At 48.7% G+C, this 21,476-nt stretch overlaps 2 protein-coding genes and 1 long non-coding RNA gene across 6 annotated transcripts in view; 1 reads left to right on the forward strand and 2 right to left on the reverse strand.

Moving 5' to 3' along the window:
• The window catches only part of FAM53B (family with sequence similarity 53 member B), a 51,982-nt gene extending 50,456 nt beyond the window's left edge, over positions 1-1,526 (reverse strand). Inside the window, exon 1 of the mRNA XM_065672441.1 lies at positions 1,447-1,526. The gene's annotated coding sequence lies outside the window, so the exon portion shown is untranslated. The remainder of the gene's footprint in view (positions 1-1,446) is intronic.
• EEF1AKMT2 (EEF1A lysine methyltransferase 2) overlaps positions 1-21,245 on the reverse strand; it is a 32,997-nt gene extending 11,752 nt beyond the window's left edge. The window contains exons 1-7 of one of the 3 annotated variants that reach the window (XM_065672446.1): positions 21,105-21,245; positions 20,759-20,824; positions 19,888-20,002; positions 13,702-13,809; positions 12,671-12,887; positions 11,739-11,912; positions 8,859-11,594 (exon numbers count right to left, since the gene is read on the reverse strand). In XM_065672446.1, the coding sequence (XP_065528518.1) occupies positions 11,785-11,912; positions 12,671-12,887; positions 13,702-13,809; positions 19,888-20,002; positions 20,759-20,824; positions 21,105-21,166 (696 nt within the window). In that variant the 5' untranslated portion in view covers positions 21,167-21,245 and the 3' untranslated portion in view covers positions 8,859-11,594; positions 11,739-11,784. Of the gene's footprint in view, positions 1-8,858; positions 11,913-12,670; positions 12,888-13,701; positions 13,810-19,887; positions 20,003-20,758; positions 20,825-21,104 lie in introns of those variants that run through there. The other 2 variants (XM_065672447.1, XM_065672445.1) reach the window with 2 other exon arrangements.
• Positions 1,592-10,211, forward strand: LOC136010766 (uncharacterized). Of its 2 annotated transcripts, XR_010610993.1 has the most exons (5): positions 1,592-1,695; positions 4,664-5,024; positions 6,762-7,007; positions 8,208-8,406; positions 8,528-10,211. It is a non-coding gene; the product is annotated as an uncharacterized LOC136010766 (long non-coding RNA). The 2 variants fall into 2 exon arrangements; XR_010610992.1 differs by having other exon boundaries at positions 8,208-10,211.
• Positions 21,246-21,476: the final 231 nt, after the last annotated feature.

The following is a 21,476-nucleotide window of genomic DNA, read 5'->3' on the forward strand; positions in this document are numbered from 1 at the left end:
TATCTCTCCAATTAATCTGTTTCATGACCCACCCTAAATATTTTCCCTAGAAACATCATCTGCGTTGTTTTGGGGTTTCTTTATTGCTCTTTGCAGCCCTTAGCCAACCCCTGGTACACACTTCTGCCCACGTCAGAGGCAGGCCAAGGGAATCTTGTGCTTTACCATAGGGGGGAATGTCGCAGGCAACCTCCTGCGTTCAGAGTATTGGTGAGAGGAGAGCGGAGATGCTCAGAGCCCTCCGTGGTTTCACTGTGTTACCTCTGCGATCTGCAAGGGGTTTTTCATCTGTCAAAATAAGACTTTAGTTATCGTTTGAGGATTCAAAAGGAAAATATGCACATCTGGTTTCAATCGCCAGCCGAAGCTCCGTCTATCAGCCGAGCTCAGAACAAATTATGCTCGCTTTATACTCCAGAGGATTTCCTAAGGAGGGGATGAGCTGCCAAGGTACACCAGCGTCTGTGGAGACCGCACGGCACGGGGAGAGACGGCGGCACTACCCCGGGACAGGCACCGTGGTGCTGCAAGCTCCCTCTCCAACAAGGAATCGCAATTATTGAGGAGAAACCCCGTATTCGTGAAACCTTTATCCATGGAATCCTCGATACCGTGTAACTTGAACAACCTGGCGTCACGGAGCGGGGAAACAAGACCGATGGACTTTATAGGGCAACTCTGCAGCAGGGATGCTATGGTGGGACCCATGGGGGGGGGGGCACAGGGCTGCACCCCTCCATCGCTGCCTGTTTCCTCCTATGACTCTTAACGTGCCAGGCACGAACAGCGTGGCTTGGCACCGACAGCCCCGGAGAGCATCTCTGCAGGGATGCTCAACCACGTCTAGCGCTCCCCTGGGCCGTCAGACCCCTCCTGCTGGGTGTTCCGTACCGACACCCGCGGCGCAGCCCCGTTAGACATCACTCGGGGCCCGGAGGACGGAAAGCACGTGTTGAAGCGTCGGGAGGAAGAGCCAGCAGAGGCAAGGGCAGAGCCCTCGCAGGGCGAGCGGAACGCTCGCTCCCCAACGGCGAAACTTCGCAGAGCGGGACCTTCCCCCGGCTCGGCTCGGCTCGGCTCGGCTCTGCTCTGCTCCGCCCGCTCCGGGCACACGCACACCCGCTGCCCATCACCCTCCCTCGGGGCGCTGGGGCGGCTCCTCCAAGCCCCAACCGCGCAGCACCGGGGGGGGCCCACCGCGACCCGCTTGTCCCCGGGCCACAAAGGCGGCTCCCCCCGAGCGGAGGATGCGCAGCGACCGGTTCGAGGCTGCCACCCCCGCCTCCATCCCGTCCGAGCCGCCCCGTCCCGCAGCCCCCCGTGCGGGGCAGCCGCGGACAAAGGGTGCTTGCTTGCGAGCGGGACCCCCCGCGCATCCCCGCACCGCGAGTGTCAGCGCGCCGGGGCCCCGCTCCGCGCTTGGCCCCGCTCCGCACGGGCTCTTACCGGGGTGGCGGCGGCGCGGCCCGGCCGGGCCGGCTCTCGGCGCTGCTCTGCCGCTGCCGCCGCCGCCGCCGCCGCCGCCGTGCTGCGGGCGGGGCGGGCGCAGGGCCGGACGGAGGGAGGGAGAGCAGGGAAGGAGGGAGGAGGAAATGCGCTTGTCACTTCCTGAGCGGCGCCCGCGGAGGCTGCGCCCGGCCCGGCCCGCACCTGAGAAGCGCGGAGGGGCCCCGCGCTGAGGAGCGGCCGTGTGAGGTAAAGGGGAGGAGCGGGCGGGCGCAGCGCCCGGACGCAGCGTGAGAGGGGAATAAATCCCCTAAGTGATAGCAACAAGCCATGGGGTGAGGGGAGCCCCGAGGTGCAGCCCCAGCGGCCTTCGGCCATCCCCCGGCCCGGCCGTGCAGCGGCGGGGACCCGGGTGGGCAGCGCGGCCCCGTGCGGAGGCCGAGAGTGACTCCTGGTGGCACGGCCGGGGCGGGGAGGAGCAGAGATGGGCGCTGTCAGACATGGACGGAGGGGCCCGCGGGGAGGTGAGCCAGGGCATCGCGGGCGCACAGCATCAGCCACAGACACCGCGGGGGTCGGCACACGGTCCCAGTCCGTTATCTTCCGCCATTGTTCGTAGTATCCTAGAACGGGTTGGGTTGAAGGGAGCTTAAAGCTCATCCAGCTCCAGCCCCTGCCACGGGCAGGGACCCCTTCCACTGGAGCAGCTTGCTCCAAGCCCCTGTGTCCAACCTGGCCTTGAGCACTGCCAGGGATGGGGCAGCCACAGCTTCTCTGGGCACCCTGTGCCAGCGCCTCAGCACCCTCACAGGGAAGAGCTTCTGCCTAAGAGCTCATCTCAGTCTCCCCTCGGGCAGGTTCAAGCCATTCCCCTTGGCCTGTCCCTACAGGCCCTTGTCCCAAGCCCCTCTCCAGGTTCCCTGCAGCCCCTTTAGGCACTGGAGCTGCTCTGGGGTCTCCCCTTCAGGAGCCTTCTCTTCTCCAGGCTGCCCCAGCCCAGCTCTCTCAGCCTGGCTCCAGAGCAGAGCTGCTCCAGCCCTCGCAGCATCTCCGTGGCCTCCTCTGCACTTTGCTCCAACCGCTTTCCCAGCCTTTCTTTTTGGAAGACGTATTTGACATTACACAAGCTCTGCAAAATGCTGCCAGGCTGAACTGAAGGTGGCGATGGGTCCTCTGCAGTATTTAGAGCCACGTCTGCTCAGCTTCACTTGGGAGTCGGCCCTCAGAAGCAATCTGCTGTAACAATAACATCTTCCATGCAAGCTGAGCTGCGCACAGCACGTAGGCTTCTTCCAAGAGCGAATGTAATTAGTGAACAAGGAAACTACATGACAGCTAGAAGGAAGATTTAGAGCTCATTACAAAACAGAGCCTAAACATTAATCTTGAACATATGCAAGCAGACAGCACAGATGTCATCGGGAATGAATCTGGGGCTAAATTTCACCCACCCAGCTGGATGACCGGGCACACTGCTGGGGAGGAGTAGGAACAAGTAAGGGCATGTGCGCACTGAGTGGCAAGGGAGGCTTTAGCTGTGTCACTCAGCAGCACCCTGGATGTCCCGCCCTGCTGAGCCACAATACTGGATAAATACCTGTTGGAGTGAGTGCAGAGGAGGCCAAGAGATGCTGCGAGGGCTGGAGCAGCTCTGCTCTGGAGCCAGGCTGAGAGAGCTGGGCTGGGGCAGCCTGGAGAAGAGAAGGCTCCTGAAGGGGAGACCTGAGAGCAGCTCCAGTGCCTGAAGGGGCTGCAGGGAACCTGGAGAGGGGCTTGGGACAAGGGCCTGTAGGGACAGGCCAAGGGGAATGGCTTGAACCTGCCCGAGGGGAGACTGAGCTGAGCTCTTAGGCAGAAGCTCTTCCCTGTGAGGGTGTTGAGGCGCTGGCACAGGGTGCCCAGAGAAGCTGTGGCTGCCCCATCCCTGGCAGTGCTCAAGGCCAGGTTGGACACAGGCGCTTGGAGCAAGCTGCTCCAGTGGAAGGGGTCCCTGCCCGTGGCAGGGGTTGGAGCTGGATGAGCTTTAAGGGCCCTTCCAACACAAACCAGGCTGGGATTCTGTGGAGTAAATGTCCAGGAAGACTGTTGGTTAGTATTTCATGTAATAGAGAAGGTAGGCAAGCACAAGCAGTGGGAAAAAATTTAACAGGGGAGCAGCTCCTGCCAGGGTAGCCGGAACTTATCCCACCAAAAGTGGCTCCATACCCAGTACATATAAAATTAGACAGGAGTGTGGTGTGAGTGGGCTATGAGCAGGAGGAAGGGCATAATGATCTGAAGGGGCTTTTGCATGAAGTTCCTCCATCCCACTCAGTATTTGCTCTTCATACCACATACTGAAACTGGTAGAAATAAAACGCTTGCAAAATCCTTTTCTGGAACTTCAGGAATCAAGTTGGAAAATGTTTTCTTCTGGTTTCCCTGCTGAATATTTCAGTAATAAAGCTTGCAGCATAATTGAATCCATTCCCATGGCTGCAGTGCAGGCTTGGGCTCCAAGAACCGAGCAGAAAGTTACTTCCTGTCTGCTTCTGCAGCTCGGTCCAAACCCAGCATTTTCTGCCTCTCATCCTTGTGCTCCCTGACAGATGATCTGGCTGTGCCGCACTCCCAGTGCATGTGAAAGACCGATGCCAAAGCATAAGCCTGTTTTCCACAGAGAGTATTTTCAGTAACATTACTTAAATGTAAAGGTTGGTCCCTGCTCTGGTGACAGGGCAGAAGGTCCTTGTCAGAAGAGGAAGAGATGGAAGTCATTTTCAAGCATTAAAGAGCTGGGCATGAGGGTTTAGTCAGTGCAAACAGCAAATGCAATTCAATGCTGAGCTGATTTAATTTGTGTTTTTGTCTCAGATGTCAGCGCCTTTGCTACCCACTGACTGGGAGCCTTCCTTACAGAGATGGGGAAGAAAAAGCTCAAGAATCTCATGGGCCTTCTGAAATGATACTGGGGTCCAAGCCATTAAAACAGTCAGATGTTTCGGTGCTAGGCCCTGTGGACTGGCACCATTTCCTTCCCTTCCAGCAGACAGGATTTGGCTGCTTTTGGTGTAGCCTTTCCAACGCTTTGCTGTCTGCTCCAGTTTGTTGTTACTCGAGTCACACAGACCATGCTAGTAATTTCAGAAGTGTCCTTTCCACAATGACCCTCAACTCTGAGCTGTTCTGAGCGCCTCAGCAATGCCAGTTGTTTATGCTTTTATCCTTCTTCTGCCAGGTGAGGAACACACACAAGGGACTCGCCCAAGGCAAAGGAGTCAGAGCGTCCTGCTCACAGGATGATGTTCCAGTCACCTGGCTCTGCCTGGTATTGTACTCACAGGGACACTGTGGCTCCACTGAAGGTCCCCAACAGCACAAAACGCAGACCAGTTTCAGATGCCACACTCCAGTTTCAGGGGAAATCCTCAAACCCAGAGACTCTACATAACAGGAAGCAGAAGTATCTTCAACAAGTACTTCATACCCAGGGAACAAGCACATCTCTGAACTACGATCAGCGTGTTCTAGGTCAGGGAGTACCTGAAACAAGGAGACCCAATTCCCTAAACAAGTGAAGTGTTGCTGTGCAGAGAGAGGTATATGAGGATTGTAGTTCTTACTACACTTGGCATACGATGGGATTTGCACCAAACTTAAAAATCCTTTCATTTCATAAAATCATGGAATCCCAGTGTGGCTTGTGTTGGACGGGACCTTAAAGCTCATCCAGCTCCAACCCCTGCCACGGGCAGGGACCCCTTCCACTGGAGCAGCTTGCTCCAAGCCCCTGTGTCCAACCTGGCCTTGAGCACTGCCAGGGATGGGGCAGCCACAGCTTCTCTGGGCACCCTGTGCCAGCGCCTCAGCACCCTCCCAGGGAAGAGCTTCTGCCTAAGAGCTCAGCTCAGTCTCCCCTCTTGTCACGTTAAAGCCATTCCCCTTGGCCTGTCCCTACAGGCCCTTGTCCCAAGCCCCTCTCCAGGTTTCCTGGAGCCCCTTTAGGCACTGGAGCTGCTCTAAGGTCTCCCCTTCAGGAGCCTTCTCTTCTCCAGGCTTAACAAGGTTTTCTCAGGTTATTTGCTGCACACACAACAGCTTTGTCTTTCATCTCTCCCCTTCACTTGCTGACTGCCTCAGTCTGTGCCTTGGCAGAGGGCACAACTGCTGAGCTACATCTGCCCTGGGAACAGTTGATGGATAAAACAACTAGACCTCTCACCTGAGTGAGCTCATCACTCTGTCAGCCATGAATCGGCTTAAGAAAAGCCAAGAGTGAGTTGTCCATCATTCACAAAACCCAAGGCAGTTGTGGACATGCCCAAAAGCAGCACACAATGCTTTTGGGTATGCAGCAACCATGGAGTTGAGGTGCCCTAGGGTAGGGCAGCAGTCAGTGAGGGGAAGTACCACTGCAAACTGGGGCAAAAGCACCTAGATCCTTCTTGAAACTCCTTGTTTGGGGCTGGATGTGGGCTTATCACACCATATATGCATGTCTCTGTGCCACTAATAAGAGCTTTCAGTTCACAACCCTACCAACATTTCAACCTACTCAAATACACATTCTTCCCACCTCTTGACGTGTGACACTGTCCATGAATACCTGGCTGCTGGAGTGACTGTGCTGAGGTTCATTTCTGCTCCCTCACTAGCATTTATTAGCTCTGGCTCTCCAGCACAGGCTTATGCACTTCAGATTATCCTGAATTTATATGCTGCCTTGTGGCTACATCATTTGTTTGCCTGACAGCACTCACTTTAATTTCCAGTAACCTAAAATGGGCTCATTTGAAGCTCTGTTGTTACCTAACAAATGGAAATTAAGCCACAGGTTTGCTTTCTCTGTGTCAAATAAAATACACCAGTGTTCTTTTCCTTCATCTTGAGGCTACACCACCTCATCTTCACTGAAAGCCTTAGGTAGCCATTAATTGTTCTTCAGTTTAGCTGCTACTCACAAGGGACAGGTTGTGCCCAATGTAATTCCAGCCGACGCATAAGATAGAGCTCTCCCCTCTTCTTATCCCCCCCACCAAAAAGCAGCAAGCAACAGGAAGCCAAAGGCAGATCCCCTCATGGTAATGCAAAGCCCTGGCCCATTTATTCTCTATGTGCTCCCCACATATTTCACAGGAGACGATTGGATATGTAGCAGTGCTTAGAGGGGCTATAAAATAAAGCAGTTCTTGTTGTAACAAGTCGTGTTCTTTACCTTTTGGCATGCCAAGATTGGAAAGCAATGTGAGTGCCAAAACACTGAAAAATGTGCTGTATGTTGCTAAATACTGTACTTAAAGATTTTGTCTGGTATGAAATAACATACATTTTGGCAGTCTTTTACTAGGCACCCTGGAACCCAGTAAAACGGACATAGCGGAGTGTATATATACAGAGAGTTGCCTTACAATGGCTCCAGTGCTGCCAGTGCATTCCTGGAACGTGGAAATACATGGAAGCCAGTGTCAGCAATGAAGAAAAGCATGCTGTGCCTAATGTACCAGAAAAGCTACTCAAGAACTCATCCTCACATTAAAATAACCCTGAAGAAGCTGTGTCAGCTGAGCTTCATAGCTTCACAGGTATCTGTTCACACATGGATAGATACATGCATGGATATATGCATGGATAGATATGGATAGATACACATGGCTTCACCCTGCACACCTGATACAAAGCCCAGTTGTTCTAAGTGAGTGGTTTCAGTTCATTGCCTCATTTGCCAATTCACAGAATCCCAGACTGGTTTGTGCTGGAAGAGACCTTAAAGCCCACCCAGTTCCAACCCCTGCCACGGACAGGGACCCCTTCCACTGGAGCAGCTTGCTCCAAGCCCCTGTGTCCAACCTGGCCTTGAGCACTGCCAGGGATGGGGCAGCCACAGCTTCTCTGGGCACCCTGTGCCAGCGCCTCAGCACCCTCACAGGGAAGAGCTTCTGTCGAAGAGCTCATCTCAGTCTCCCCTCGGGCAGGTTAAACCCAAAGTTTAAACTCCTCTTTATTAATTGCTAAATTAAAAAGTAAAAAAAAAAGCTGAGAGTGTCCTTTTGAAATACCCCAAATCCTATGACACAATCCATGTGCCGTTCCTGGTGTTCAGAAATAGTGCTGCAACACTGGATTTGAAGTTGAGAAGGTGAGCTCACAATGCAAAGTTATTTCAACCTGATGCTCTCGTATCAATAATGATTTGAAGAAATATGCTCCTATGGGACAGGAAACCTGTTGTTACATACTTCATCATTGCTGGCCCTGCCTGAAAGAGCAGGTGCCATAATTCCATTGGTGTTTCTGATGGACTGCAACACCTCTTCAAAAAAACCCCTGTAACTCCTGCATGTTCTTCATTTTACAGCACAGAACTATATTGAACTTCAAGAACAGAACAGTAATTCCACATCTTCTAACCCTTCCAAACACATTCATAAACCAGCCTATAGATAACGCTGAACTTCACTATACCTGCTCCTTAAGGACCATTACTTTCTTACAGATAGGAAGTTAGTCACCAAAAGGGAAGTCAAGGACTAAAGGAACATTATCCTTCCCTCTGAATTTTCCATTTCATTCAGTTGTGTCTGGTATTTCTCACTTTTTAATTCATATAAAGCAATTATAGAAGTATTTGCTTCAAGAAAGTACAATGATGCGGAAAGGACAAAGGCTTTTTGTCTTTGAGAACCTATTTACCCTCCACTCCAGCAGAGTCCCATGTGTAGAAACTCCCCTAGATCTGACATCCCCAATCAATACTTATTCATTTCACTTGTCTCCTCTTTCAGGTATTTCATCCTGGCAGTTCACTTCCTTGATACACCCCATAAAATCCGAGGTAAAATACTCCAAGCACTTTCAGTAGTAATCTTTTCAGTACAGAGGGAGAGGCAACCACAATTCACCAACCCAGCTCACATCTACCAGTACCAAGTGGTTCAAGTATCACTGGAGTTGCATACACTACCACCAAACCTCTTGACTGAGGTGAGATTTAGCCTGCAACTGATCTTGAGGTTTAATTTCTTAAGGAGAAAGGGAGAAACTTCATTCCAGGGCTCTGGAACCCTCTGGAGAAGACTGGCTAACACCTGCCTTCCCTTTCCAGTCTATCCAGGCATCTCACTGAGTTTGGCATGTGGCTCATGACACCAGATGCCCACTGGCACTGAGAGAATCGCATCCTCCAGCATGTTGTCCATCAAGAAGGGAACACAAACCCTTTGTGCTCTGCCTGTGTTTGATGCAAAACTATAACCAGATCCAGAAAGAAGTGCCAGCTCTGTAACATCATCCCACCCTAAACCCAGTACTGTGGGAAAAACCTGTGGGCTCAACCACTGTTGAGATCCATGGAAGACATTAGTTTTACTACCCACAAACCTCGTATTTAACAGTAAAATCACATACACAGTTTTCAGACAGCAAAACAATAGGAGTAAAATGTATTGCTATTACTGCATTTATTCTGCTGAAACCAAGAGTCACACAACTGTGCAGTCATGAGGATCCCAGCCTTAGTGAACTACCATGAAGCCTCTTTTTGAAGGGGTTTTTTCACTGAAAAGCGTTAACATTTATCAGAGAACCCTGGAATGCTTTGGGTTGAAGGGACCTTAAAGCTCATCCAGTTCCAAACCCTTGCCACAGGCAGGGACACCTTCCACTGGAGCAGCTTGCTCCAAGCCCCTGTGTCCAGCCTGGCCTTGAGCACTGCCATGGATGGGGCAGCCACATCCAGCATCCATATCATAGAGATCATACCTTAATGAAGAGCCATCTACCACGACGAACCCCCCCAAATAAAGGACATTCTTTAACACGTCATTTCCCAACCCTACTAGTCAGCAAAAAAGCCGTTGCTGAGGTCAGTTTTAGAGCTGTACCTTGACTCCATTATTCATCAAATACCAGGTTTCCAACAGAGCAGATTTTAAATAGTAACTCTTTGGTTATTATTGCCTTAAAATAAATCTCCTGTAACATGTTTTACAAGCATTTTTGTACTCTCAAGTGATACTTGAAAGTGCTTTGGCCTGTGAAAGAATATGCAAACTACAGACCAGATGCAGAAATCCTTGGTTTCAAGCAATAACTTGTGTGCTTGTTGGAGACTGTGACAAATTTAGGAATTAAAACCTTTCCACATGGGAAAGCCACTCCATTTTTCCACTCATTTCCACTCCATTTTAGTGGTGACATTAGTTGTGTAGCTCCACCTTATCACTGGATCCTGTAATGCCAAATGTAAAGCAGAAGAATTGCATCTCTGAAGGACTGCTGCCGATGGAGCTATAGGTAGCCCAGACGTGGTGGGGAAATGCTTCAAGTGGAATCCCTCCATAATCCATGACCATGAGTTAGGCTGCAAAAGGAGGTTGTTCCTCTTTCCCCACACTAAGAAGCCTCCCTGATAGAAACTGTATTCATATAGGAGGAAATACTGGCAAAAAAACCCATAATAGTTCTCCAGAACATCTGAGGAACAGCCACATGACAGCAAGAGAAAACAGTGAATTACTCTCATTGCTTCCAAATGCCTTGTTAAAACCCATGCTTGATCATACAACTTGCATGACAGACATGATTTCTGATGCTAAAATGTCTGTGGAACCATTCTAGGAAGCTTATTTTTAGCCTTAAAAATGATATAAAAACATTAGCTAGGGAAGAAAATGTATTAATCATCCGTCCTAGAAAGAGGAGAAAACAATATTTGCCCTGAACCTTCTGTATCTGGAGTGTGAATCTAGAGTTGAATTCCTCTTAACTGATTAAAGGAAAAGCCATGACTTTCGTTTCATTCCATGATCAAAGACTTATCATGCCTTCATTAGCACAGATTACAGATGGGAATAAAGCAGATGCCTTAAATGCATCCTGCTAGAGCACTTGCCAATTACAATTTCCTTGGTTTAACTCTACCTGATGCCAAATTGGCTACAAAAATGCTGTAGTCTTCTGATTGAGGTTATCAGTAGTTTACTTTGAATCCTTTGTACTAATCCATCAAAAATCCTCTGTCTGAGTCACTACTCGCATGTCACAGCATTCCCATTGGCTGCTGGAAGTTTGCTGGGCAGATACTGTACATTTTACTACGTTAGTTACCAAAATGATAACAAGAACTTGAGTTAGGAACCCAACTGACCAAACATGCAAAGAGCTACTCACTGGGACTAAACGCTCTCACCACCACTGGTAGACCATCCTTCCAGCAGAACCAGTATATCTCATTTTGAAGAAAGATGTAGAATTTAGGATTCCTACCTTTAAGACATCACCAGAGGGAGCACAGAGGAAGGACTCATCACTGTGCAAATAACCCCTTATTTCCTATCACAGGAAAGGGCTGAAAGTATTCCTTGGTGCTTAAAGATCTCTTGAACTCTGGGAACTAGGGGAACTCTGGAAACCAGAAGCAATGCTCTGATAAGCAAACATGACCTTGCCTGTGAAACTTGATTGCCTAATAGGGCCTCCTTGTTGTTTGAAAGAACAAGTTTGTTGTCACCCACACACGTTTGTAAAGGCAGAAAGAAATCTCATTTTCCTACCTTACAAGCAATAGTGTTCTGAAAATGCAGAACAAGAGAATAATAGAATCCTGGAATGGTTTGAGTTGGAAGGGACCTTAAAGCTCATCCAGTTCCAACCCCCTGCCTGGAAGGGATTTGACCATTCACTGGTGCCCCCTGCAGTGACACCTTCCACTGGAGCAGCTTGCTCCAAGCCCCTGTGTCCAACCTGGCCTTGAGCACTGCCAGGGATGGGGCAGCCACAGCTTCTCTGGGCACCCTGTGCCAGCGCCTCAGCACCCTCACAGGGAAGAGCTTCTGCCTAAGAGCTCAGCTCAGTCTCCCCTCTTGTCAGGTTCAAGCCATTCCCCTTGGCCTGTCCCTACAGGCCCTTGCCAAAGCCCCTCTCCAGGTTTCCTGCAGCCCCTTTAGGCACTGGAGCTGCTCTCAGGTCTCCCCCTTCAGGAGCCTTCTCTTCTCCAGGCTAAACCACACAACAGAGAAACGAGGTTTTTGTTGTACCTCTTTTGGTCACTGATTAGAGATACAGGCTTTAAATACAGTTAATCTTTGTGTTCCAAACACAGATGTCATCCACTTCTGTTAAGTCTCCGCATTCCAAATGCCTCGTTTCTCTCTTCCAAAGCTGCAGCTTCCCTACAACAAGTGAGGTTGTAGCAAGGACAGAATTTACAGGCAAGTTATGCAAAGCTGAAATGTTCCTAGGGCAATGTTTTACAGCCCCTTAGAGCTCCGTACATAGTATTTTACTGTGTACTCAAAGAGTATTTATTTACGTACACGTCTGAGGTTTTCTGTCAGGTTTAAAGTTCAGGCTTTTCTCATCTCATCTCATTTGTCCAAGATGGATGGGCTCCCTTTTTTTCCTTTGGAAAACCAATGCTGTTACACTGTTCCCAATTCTTCCTCCAAAGCAAAACTTGGGTGTTGGCAGCTCCTCCAGAACCTCAAATCCTGCCAGACAGAAATTAAAATGCTTTTATTAGAAGGAAGTCATTTTATTCGCCTCTTGGATAACCCTTTGCAAACCATTCTTTATTCGTCTGGAAAACTTGCAAGGCAGCTACCCGGAGTTTATAGGACTGTGTTGTTACACTGCACCACTGCTTTCTACAGCTGAAAGCCTTCCATGGATAATAAAACTCTTCGCTGGCTGACTCACACAAATTAATGGCAGAAAAGACGGGAATTTGCCAGCGGTTTTAGTTCCCCAGAAGGGATGGTTGGTTTAGATCCACACTGAGGTTCAAGCCTCAGGCATGAGATTGAGGAGCTAAGTGGCATGGAAAAAACCCTTAGAAAGGTCACTGAGGAGGTGACATGAAAGATCATGGGCACAGACTTGCCAGTTCATCTAAATATGGGTAGCAATGCTGTCGTCATTTCAAAGCCATCAGATGGGTGAACTGGAGCTTGTAATAAAGGGCCAAAGGAGAAGTATCACCCAGGTACACACTTCCCCCGTGTAACTAGGCTGAAATCCTCATCCTCCAAAGTCTAACAAAACCTGTCCTTCCTCAGTGTGTTGGCACTGGTAAACCCTGAAGTTCTAATTCCTGTGGAAAACTGAGGGAAGACAGGCTGAAGCATTTGCTGGTCGCTTTACCTTGTCTACCCCTGATCTGAAGGAGTCAATATGCTAACACAGACATTAAAATTTACTCATCCTTAAACAACCATACATTGACAGATGGTTTTGTTCACCTGCTTACCTTCTCTGAACTCGTTCAACAGCTCCTCCTTGGTCCAGTTGCAAGATGTGATGAGGAAGAAGCCCTCTGGTTTCAACACGCTGCAGAGGGATCTCACGTACTGCTTCCTCTTTGCCGCCGCATTATCAGGGTTGAGGCTTATGGCATCAAAAGTCCCCTTGTCAATACAGATCTCAAATCCTGACAGCTCAGCTGATGGAGCCAAGAAGTCTTCTACCTAAACCAGAAGTCTGCAACTGTGAAAACAAATCTTCTACTCAGCAGCTCCTGAATCTTTAATGTAAACACTTTAAAATACAAAGCCTCAAACCTGACAATAGGTGTGCTTAGGAAAGGGGTAACTCACAGCCTTTCACACTTACAGTGCCCTGACAGCTTCTTTCTTCTCTATGTATCATGTCGTGATCTATTTGTGGTAAAGCCTGTGTATATACCTGTCCATCTAAAACTCAAACTAGCATAATTGAAGTGCAGGTGCTGCATGCTGGGTGCTGTACAAATAGAGAAGAATAGACAGGGCTGCTACAAAGAGGTTACAACTGACATACAAGAACAGAGACAGAACACAGATCCAGAGCTGGAGGGTAAAAGAGCACAGCAGAGAGAGAGCTCAGGATGAAAGGCAGCCACAGATCCATGGCATGGAACCTCTGGTCCTACCTCCTCCTCCAGCAGGGATTCCCAAACCTCCTGCTGCACAGCTACTGTTTGGATTCTATCACCTCAGGATTTCAGCCTCTGTCTGAGATGTGACATTCAGAATGTAGCAGCTAAAATAGAGAACTTGCCAAATGTTGCCTGTAGAAGCAGGGAAATCTTGTCAGCCCTAATGACTGTTACAGACAGCAATAAAAAAGGGACCAAAAATCTTCTTGCAAATAGAGATTTATTAGGTTAGAGTTCTCTCACAAATGAATGTCAAAAGACATCACTAATATAGTACACTGAGTACATCTGAGTAGCAGTTTGGTTGTTTAATCTTGGGTTCAATTGCTTTCTGTTTCCTCACTCAGCTTTCTCTCTGAACTTACCTTTAATTTAATGCTGAACATCCCTTCTTTCTCTCTTATTTTTTCTGACAGCTGTATTGCAGAAGGAGAGTAATCAATCCCTGTGAGGTTCATGAAGCCATTCTTTGCCTGGACAGAAGCAGAGAATCTTGATCAGTGTGCTAGCAGTATTTTTACCCAACAAACGTATTCCCTACCTATAATCCATCTCATTTCAACAGCATCCTGGCTTGTATCAGCAATAGTGTAGCCAGCAGGGCCAGGGCAGTGACTGTCCCCCTGCACTGGGCGTTGGTGAGGCCACACCTTCAATTCTGTATTCAGCTCTGGGCCCCTCATTACAAGAGAGACATTGAGGTGCTGGAGCAGGGCCAGAGAAGGGCAACAGAGCTGGTGCAGGGTCTGGAGCACAAGTGTGATGGGGAACGGCTGAGGGACCTAGGGGGTTTAGTCTGGAGAAAAGACCAAGCCAAGTGCAAGGTCCTACACATGGGTTGGAGCAATCCCAGGCACAGCTACAGGCTGGGCAGAGAAGAGATTCAGAGCAGCCCTGCAGAGAAGGACTTGGGGGTGCTGGTCGATGAGAAAATGAACATGAGCCGGCTGCAGTGTGCGCTCGCAGCCCAGAAACCAACCGTATCCTGGGCTGCATCAAAAGGAGCGTGACCAGCAGGGCGAAGGAGGTGATCCTGCCCCTCTACTCTGCTCTTGTGAGACCTCACCTGGAGCATTGTGTGCAGTTCTGGTGTCCTCAACATAAAAAGGACATGGAACTGCTGGAACAAGTCCAGAGGAGGCCACGAGGATGATCAGGGGCTGGAGCACCTCCCGTATGAAGACAGGCTGAGGAAGTTGGGGCTGTTCAGCCTGGAGAAGAGAAGCTGCGTGGAGACCTCACAGCAGCCTTCCAGTACCTGAAGGGGGCCTATAGGGATGCTGGGGAGGGACTCTTCATCAGGGACTGTAGTGACAGGACAAGGGGTAACGGGTTCAAACTTAAACAGGGGAAGTTTAGATTGGATGTAAAGAAGTTCTTTATTGTAAGGGTGGTGAGGCACTGGAATGGGTTGCCCAGGGAGGTTGTGAGTGCTCCATCCCTGGCGGTGTTCAAGGCCAGGCTGGACAGAGCCTTGGGTGAGATGGTTTTGTGTGAGGTGTCCCTGCCCATGGCAGGGGGGTTGGAACTGGATGATCTTAAGGTCCTATCCAACCTGAACTATTCTGATTCTATGATTCTAAGAGAAGGCTCAGGGGGGACCTTATTGCTCTCTACAACTGCCTGATAGGAGGATGGAGCCAGGAGGGCACCAGTCTCTGCTCCCTGGAACAAGGAACAAGGGATGGGACAAGAGGAAACGGCCTCAAGCTGCATGACGGGAGCTTTAGATGGAGCTGAGGAACAATTCCTTCCCCAAAGGGTGCTCAGGCATTGGAACAGGCTGCCCAGGGCAGTGATGGAGTCACCGTCCCTGCAAGTGCTCCCACACTGTGTAGACAAGGCCCTCAGTGCCATGGGTTAGTGGTGGCCTTGGCAGTGCTGGGGTAAAGCTTGGACCTGATGATCTTAAAGACGTTTCCAACCTGGTTGATTCTATGATTCTCCTCATCTTAATGACTGAAAAAAACCCTCTTTTACTCATTTGTATTCCTGTTAGCATTACAAGAGCTAAACAGCTGGCGGAATGAGCTGAAATAACTCCATTCTGCCCAATACCTCCTCAAAAGAACTGTTGACTGAAAGCTGGCTTAGGTCAACAAGTGGAAAATGGAGCAGAACTGCAAAAAGGAATACCCTGGAGGGGAACAGGCTCTATTATCTGCACCAAAAGTGACCTAGAAACCAGGAATTTCCAGCGAGGAGAACATGTGCTAATGCCAGATGCTTCAAAATCAGAAGAAAACTTCTCTGACACGTAACATCTGAGATTGAGCAATTGTTTTCTAACTCTCAAATGGTAAGAGCCAAAATATGTAACCCATTTTATCAGTACAGAAATCCACTGCAAAAAGTTTACATGTTTCTAATTATTCATGCTAATGCCTACTTGAATGCCATCATTTGCATGCTACAAGCTCTTTGTATCAGCAACTTTCAGGCAGGTTATGCACCACATAAAAGAGCGTACAGAGACTTTCTGATAATGTAACTTCAGAGCAGATAATGATAACCCCGTTCAGCAAACTCAGGCAGTGAGATCCCAACAACCCTTGTGCAAAGCAGGTGGGAAGGTGGCGGCAACACATTTTTACCCTGAGGTAGAAGCTGAAGAGACCAGATGTGGGTATCACATGTGTCAGTGGGTCTGGCTAGATGCAAAGCTAACAGGAAGAGCTCTGATCTTAAGGCCAGCTGCAGATAGTAGCAGAGACAGGGAGGAGGCTCAGGTTTGGTTTGGTTGTGAACAATACATAGACTTTAACTACCATTAAGCAATCAGCTGAGTTTCTACTCGTTCCAAAGGCTGATACCTCAACAGCAATAGAGTTTAACAACCCTCCCTCCTTTCCACAGCCCTTTTCCCTGTGTGAGCTCTGTTTAGAACCAGCTGTTTAGAACCAGCTGTTCTAAACTGAGGAGTAATTTCAGCTGAACACAAAGATCTTGTTGTTTGCAGTTAATGAACAACAGAGGATTGCTCAGGCTTCTGCCCACGTTCCTCCCCAGAGCAAATCAAGCTTCCTGAGATGCCTGTGCTGAAGACTTGGGGGTGGAAGAGGAGTTCCCACAACAGCTCGTCTGTTGGAAAAGGAAGAGCTTGAGTCACTTCAGGGAGTTCCCATTCACTCCTATAGTCTCCAGGGCAGAGAAGGAAAGTTTAAGGATAAACAACATTAAATGCTGCTAAACCTGCATGGCCTGACTATGGAGGGACAGGAAGGGATCATTCACACAAGTGCCAAACGTGACCACACTGCATCTTGCAACTGGACTCCTGTCCTGAAGGTGCTATTTATAAACGCTTCTGCTATTTCGAACAGATTAAATAGCAGAAGGGAGTATGCAATGTGGTCACCACTAACCCATAGAGTCACAGACTGGTTTTGGGTTGGAAGGGAGCTTAAAGCTCATCCAGTTCCAAACCCTGCCACGGGCAGGGACACCTTCCACTGGAGCAGCTTGCTCCAAGCCCCTTTGTCCAACCTGGCCTTGAGCACTGCCAGGGATGGGGCAGCCACAGCTTCCCTGTGCCAGCACCTCAGCACCCTCACAGGGAAGAGCTTCTGCCTTATCTGCAACCTGAACTTCCCCTGTTTCACTTTGAACCCATCACCCCTTGTCCTATCAGTACAGTCCCTGATGAAGAGTCCCTCTCCAGCATTCTTGTAGCCCCCTTCAGATGCTGGAAGGCTGCTGTGTTTGGGCCCGTGGTGCAGCCAGGTAGACACCCTCACTTGGGCGGTGAATACCCTTCACTTAGAGAAGTTTTCCAATACTGTTTGCTCCCACAATACTCAGGGTATAAAAAAGAGAAGGTCAGAGCTCTATGTGGCAGCAGCAACATTTCCTTAAGACCTGGAATTCTTGGAAGGTAAAAGCCTTGGGTCAGCAGTGCACCCTTCCAGACTCTTGATGTTGACAGGGGTAGCACCATGGTCTGCACCTGCAAACACAGCACAGGGTCCCAGTTATGTATCTGAGACCCTCAAAGAAAGCAGAAAGAAGAGAAGAAACCTCCAGCAGCCTTTCTCTTGCAGCTTACAGCTGGGCAGATCCCTGCAGTGTGTAGGCAAAAGACATTTAGCAGTGTGCTGGATGTTCTGCCTTCTAGCTGGGTACTGGGGCCAGTTTACACAGGATAAAAGTCTTTCTTGTTTTCACTTTATTTATTACCTGCTTTTCAGGTGGCTTTTCAGCCTCCTTTTTGTGCAATATTCTCTGTTGGATCTGACAGTGTCTTACCTGGACCTACCTGCATTTAATGTCATTTTCTTACTGTACTCCCATTTATATTCTTTACTGTTAACAGTATTCAGGGCCTAGTGCTCCACAACTGAGTGTACTCTACAGCACCTCTGCCTGCTCTGACCATGGTCTAATTCATCCCCCAAGCACCTACCTTTGAGAGAGGTGCTGCTAATGTTCTACATGGATGAAGTCTGACTGCCTTTCCCAGTATTGCCATTTCTAGCACATTAGCAAGTCCAGCTCCAAAGGCAGAACTGTTCTACAGCAACCGATGTGCTTGCCAAGAGAATCCCAACATGACTTTCAAAGCCTAGCAGCTAACACATAAAAATGCTCTTTTTACATCAGCTAAGAGAGGGAGATCCTGAATTATTTAGCACCAATAAACAATGTGATTTTTTTGAAGCCACTTTTCAGATGGGAACTGGACTGAAAACTTCCTATTAAAGCAAGCAGTGCTTTAAGGTGCTTAATGTAAGGGTGCTCTTATGCAGTTTAATAGTTTTTAAAAGCTCACAGGCTGTCATGTTCCCATTAGAGAATGAAAATCAATACCACGTTTGCAAGAGGGGCCAGTATAAAGTTGAAAGGTTATAAATTAGATTTTTCTGTTGGATGCTTCCACAATGATAGAGCTGGGGAGCACTGCATTTAGCAATCCCTGGTGAAGAGTCCCTCCCCAGCATCTTATAGGCCCCCTTCAGATATTGGAATGCTGCTCTGAGGTCTCCACGCAGCCTTCTCTTCTCCAGGCTGAACAGCCCCAACTTCCTCAGCCTGTCTTCATACAGGAGGTGCTCCAGTCCCCTGATCATCCTCGTGGCCTCCCAGCTGTGCCTGGGATTGCTTCGACCCAGGTGTAGGACCTTGCACTTGGCTTGGCTGAAGTTCATGAGGTTAGCATCGGCCACCTCACAAGCGTGTCAAGGTACCTCTGGAATTGTTGTTATTTGGCTCATTTCTCCTACTGAAATGAGGCATTTCTACTTCTGATGATATAATTTCTGTGCTGCAGTGGGGCAGCCAGTGCCCACAAAGGCTTTACACTCTTCAAAAATCAAAGTTGATTTTAAAATACACCGTTATGAACTCGACTTTGATGTCGAGCCCTTTCCATTTCTACAGTAACTAGTGGAGCCAGTGGAGAACGTAGGACAGAATGAGAGCTCCTCCCTTTACCAATTCTCCTGAGTATTAGACCAAAGGATAGAATAATATAGAATAGGAAAATAAAGAATAGGAAAAATAAAGAATAGGGATAATAAATAACTAATAGAATAATAAATAAATAAAATAAAGAATAGGAAAAAATAGGAACTCCCAAACACACTGTATCACTGCAACAACATGACAACACTTCAGAACATGTCTGGGAAGGGGTTTCCACCCTGACAGATACGGACACTTCTTGAAAAGAAGTCATTTTTAAGTCACTTACAAAGAAAACCCCTTCATTTTAACCACTTTTTATATTGACAGTGAGAGCTATTATCAGAACTGAGTGCAAAGGAAGGGTCTGGCTTTGCACAGGAGAGTACTTTGTGCATTAATCCACTTAATTTCCTTGTCTGCAGGTATCTTACACAACAACAGCAAGAAATGCATTTTAAATGTAGGAAAATAGAAAGGTAAAGATAAAATAAGGGGTACTCAGGTTGACTGACGTAAAGAAATACTGTAAATTTTGTAATCTGAAGTGCTGACACTCTGAGCAGCACTGAGAAAGGACAAGTTGGAGCATGTCTAGGGAAAAAAAAGCAGCTTGTTTCCATTTGGAAGAACAACAGACAACCTCTGTTCCCAGGTCTGCACCCCCTAACAGCACTGGTTGTTCAAGCAGTTAGTTACGCACCAAAGTCCCCCAGGCTGTTTAAGAACCACTTGTCTTTGTGACAGGATGTTCTTCAAGGCATATCAACAGCACTAAGTTAATTTCACTCATAATCTTAAACCATATGACAATACAAAAACTGATGCACAGTAACCAGTGTTCTGTTGCTGGGAAAGAACAAAACATGTTCAAGTCCAGGTTGGACAAGGCCTTGGGTGACATGGTTTAGTGTGAGGTGTCCCTGCCCATGGCAGGCAGGTTGGAACTGGATGATCTTAAGGTCTTTTCCAACCCAAACTATTCTACGATTTTATGATTCTATGTTTCACTTTCGGTTGCTTGTTTTTTGGTTTTCAACTAAGTTTCAGCTTGCCATGATTACTACTGTCACTTGCAAGTGCAGTATTTAAACTACTCTATTTGAGGCATCAATTCTGTATCAAAAGCACAATGTTTGTAATATACCAACCAATTCAATCAGTAAAACACCGTTTCCAGTTCCAATGTCAAGCACAGGGCTGTCAAGGGGGACTTTTTGCTTTTCCAGCCATCTGATGATGCGAGTCATGCTTTCCTCTCCAAACCTATGAGAAACAAGGGCTCAGGTAAGTCAGACAGCAAAACTGTACAAAAGGCACAGCAAACTGACTTCATCACTCCCTCCCTCCAGCTTCTGCAAAGCACCTTTTACTGAAGCACTTGGGTAACAACTGTCATAGCTCCACGACTGCTTTGTATAAATTAATTGCATGGCCCTAAAATTCACTAAACCACCAAGTCTGGGTAGATTTAGATTAGAGATTAGGCAGAAGCTCTTCCCTGTGAGGGTGCTGAGGCGCTGGCACAGGGTGCCCAGAGAAGCTGTGGCTGCCCCATCCCTGGCAGTGCTCAAGACCAGGTTGGACACAGGGGCTTGGAGCAAGCTGCTCTAGTGGAAGGGGTCCCTTCCAACCCCACATGGCAAGGGATTGGAACTTTAAGGTCCCTTCAACACAAACCAGTCTAGGATTCTATATATTAAAACAGGCAGCAGCACCAGCAACTTGTGTAGTTAAACCTGAGCTCAGGGATAAAACGCGCATCCCTCAGTACCACACACCACAACCACACGTCACTCTCTGCACAATGACAGTTTTCCATGGGAAGCTGAGAAATCACCATTGCAAAGTCAGGCAAAAGAAGAACTGGTGGCTTCAAGACTAAAGTTCCTACCACCTTCCCAACACCCAGAATTACCCAGTACCCCACTGACTCGCTGTGTTTTTGCAATGCCTATAAAGAAATAACAGGAACACTCTATTTTAATTACTTTAATAACTAAATTTAGCTGTTTTATTTACCAAACTTCCCCAGCATCTCCGATGTCCTGAAAAGTCTGCAGCTCTCTGTCATAGGCAGCATCCCAGCTGGAGTCCGGGGGAGAGAAAGGAAAGGATATTGCGATGTGTACTGGAAAAGGTTTAGATGAAAGAGGAGAGAGACACTGTATGTATACAGCAATGCCACTTATTCTATCATCTGTATAGATTAAGCGCTCGGGGACACGCTGTGAGCCGGGAGATGCGCTGAGGGGAACTGAGGGTTATGAGCGAGCGCTCAGGGCCCAGCTCGGGCCTCCTGCTCCCGGGCACCAATACGGGTTTGGGGGCGAAGGAACCCGCCCGCCCCACCGCCCGCCCCACTCACTGCTCTCTGGTGCCCAGCACCGAGGGGCTAAACGGCTCCTCCCCGACCGCCTGCACCTCCATCACCGGCCCCGCGGGCGGAACTACGTCTACACCATAGAGAGCAGCCGTGAGAGGGCCGCCGGGCGCCGCTCTGGCGCCTGGAGGACTGGTGCTCGCTGCCCCCTGGGAGAGCTGAGGCTGGGGGGGGCACGTCCCTTTAAACAACCCGAGTGTTTTTAGGTTGGTTTGTGAGAGACACGCTCGAAACGAGGGGGTTTTCATGGCTGCAGTCCGTGTGGGTCAGCTGAGCCAGCGCGGCGTTTTCATTTAAATGGTAAAATTGAGATTAAAACTTACTGAAAGTGAGGGCTACGGAGCTGCTGCGAGGGCT

Source organism: Lathamus discolor, chromosome 3 (assembly GCF_037157495.1).
Source record: "Lathamus discolor isolate bLatDis1 chromosome 3, bLatDis1.hap1, whole genome shotgun sequence".
NCBI classification, from domain to species: Eukaryota; Metazoa; Chordata; class Aves; order Psittaciformes; family Psittacidae; genus Lathamus; species Lathamus discolor.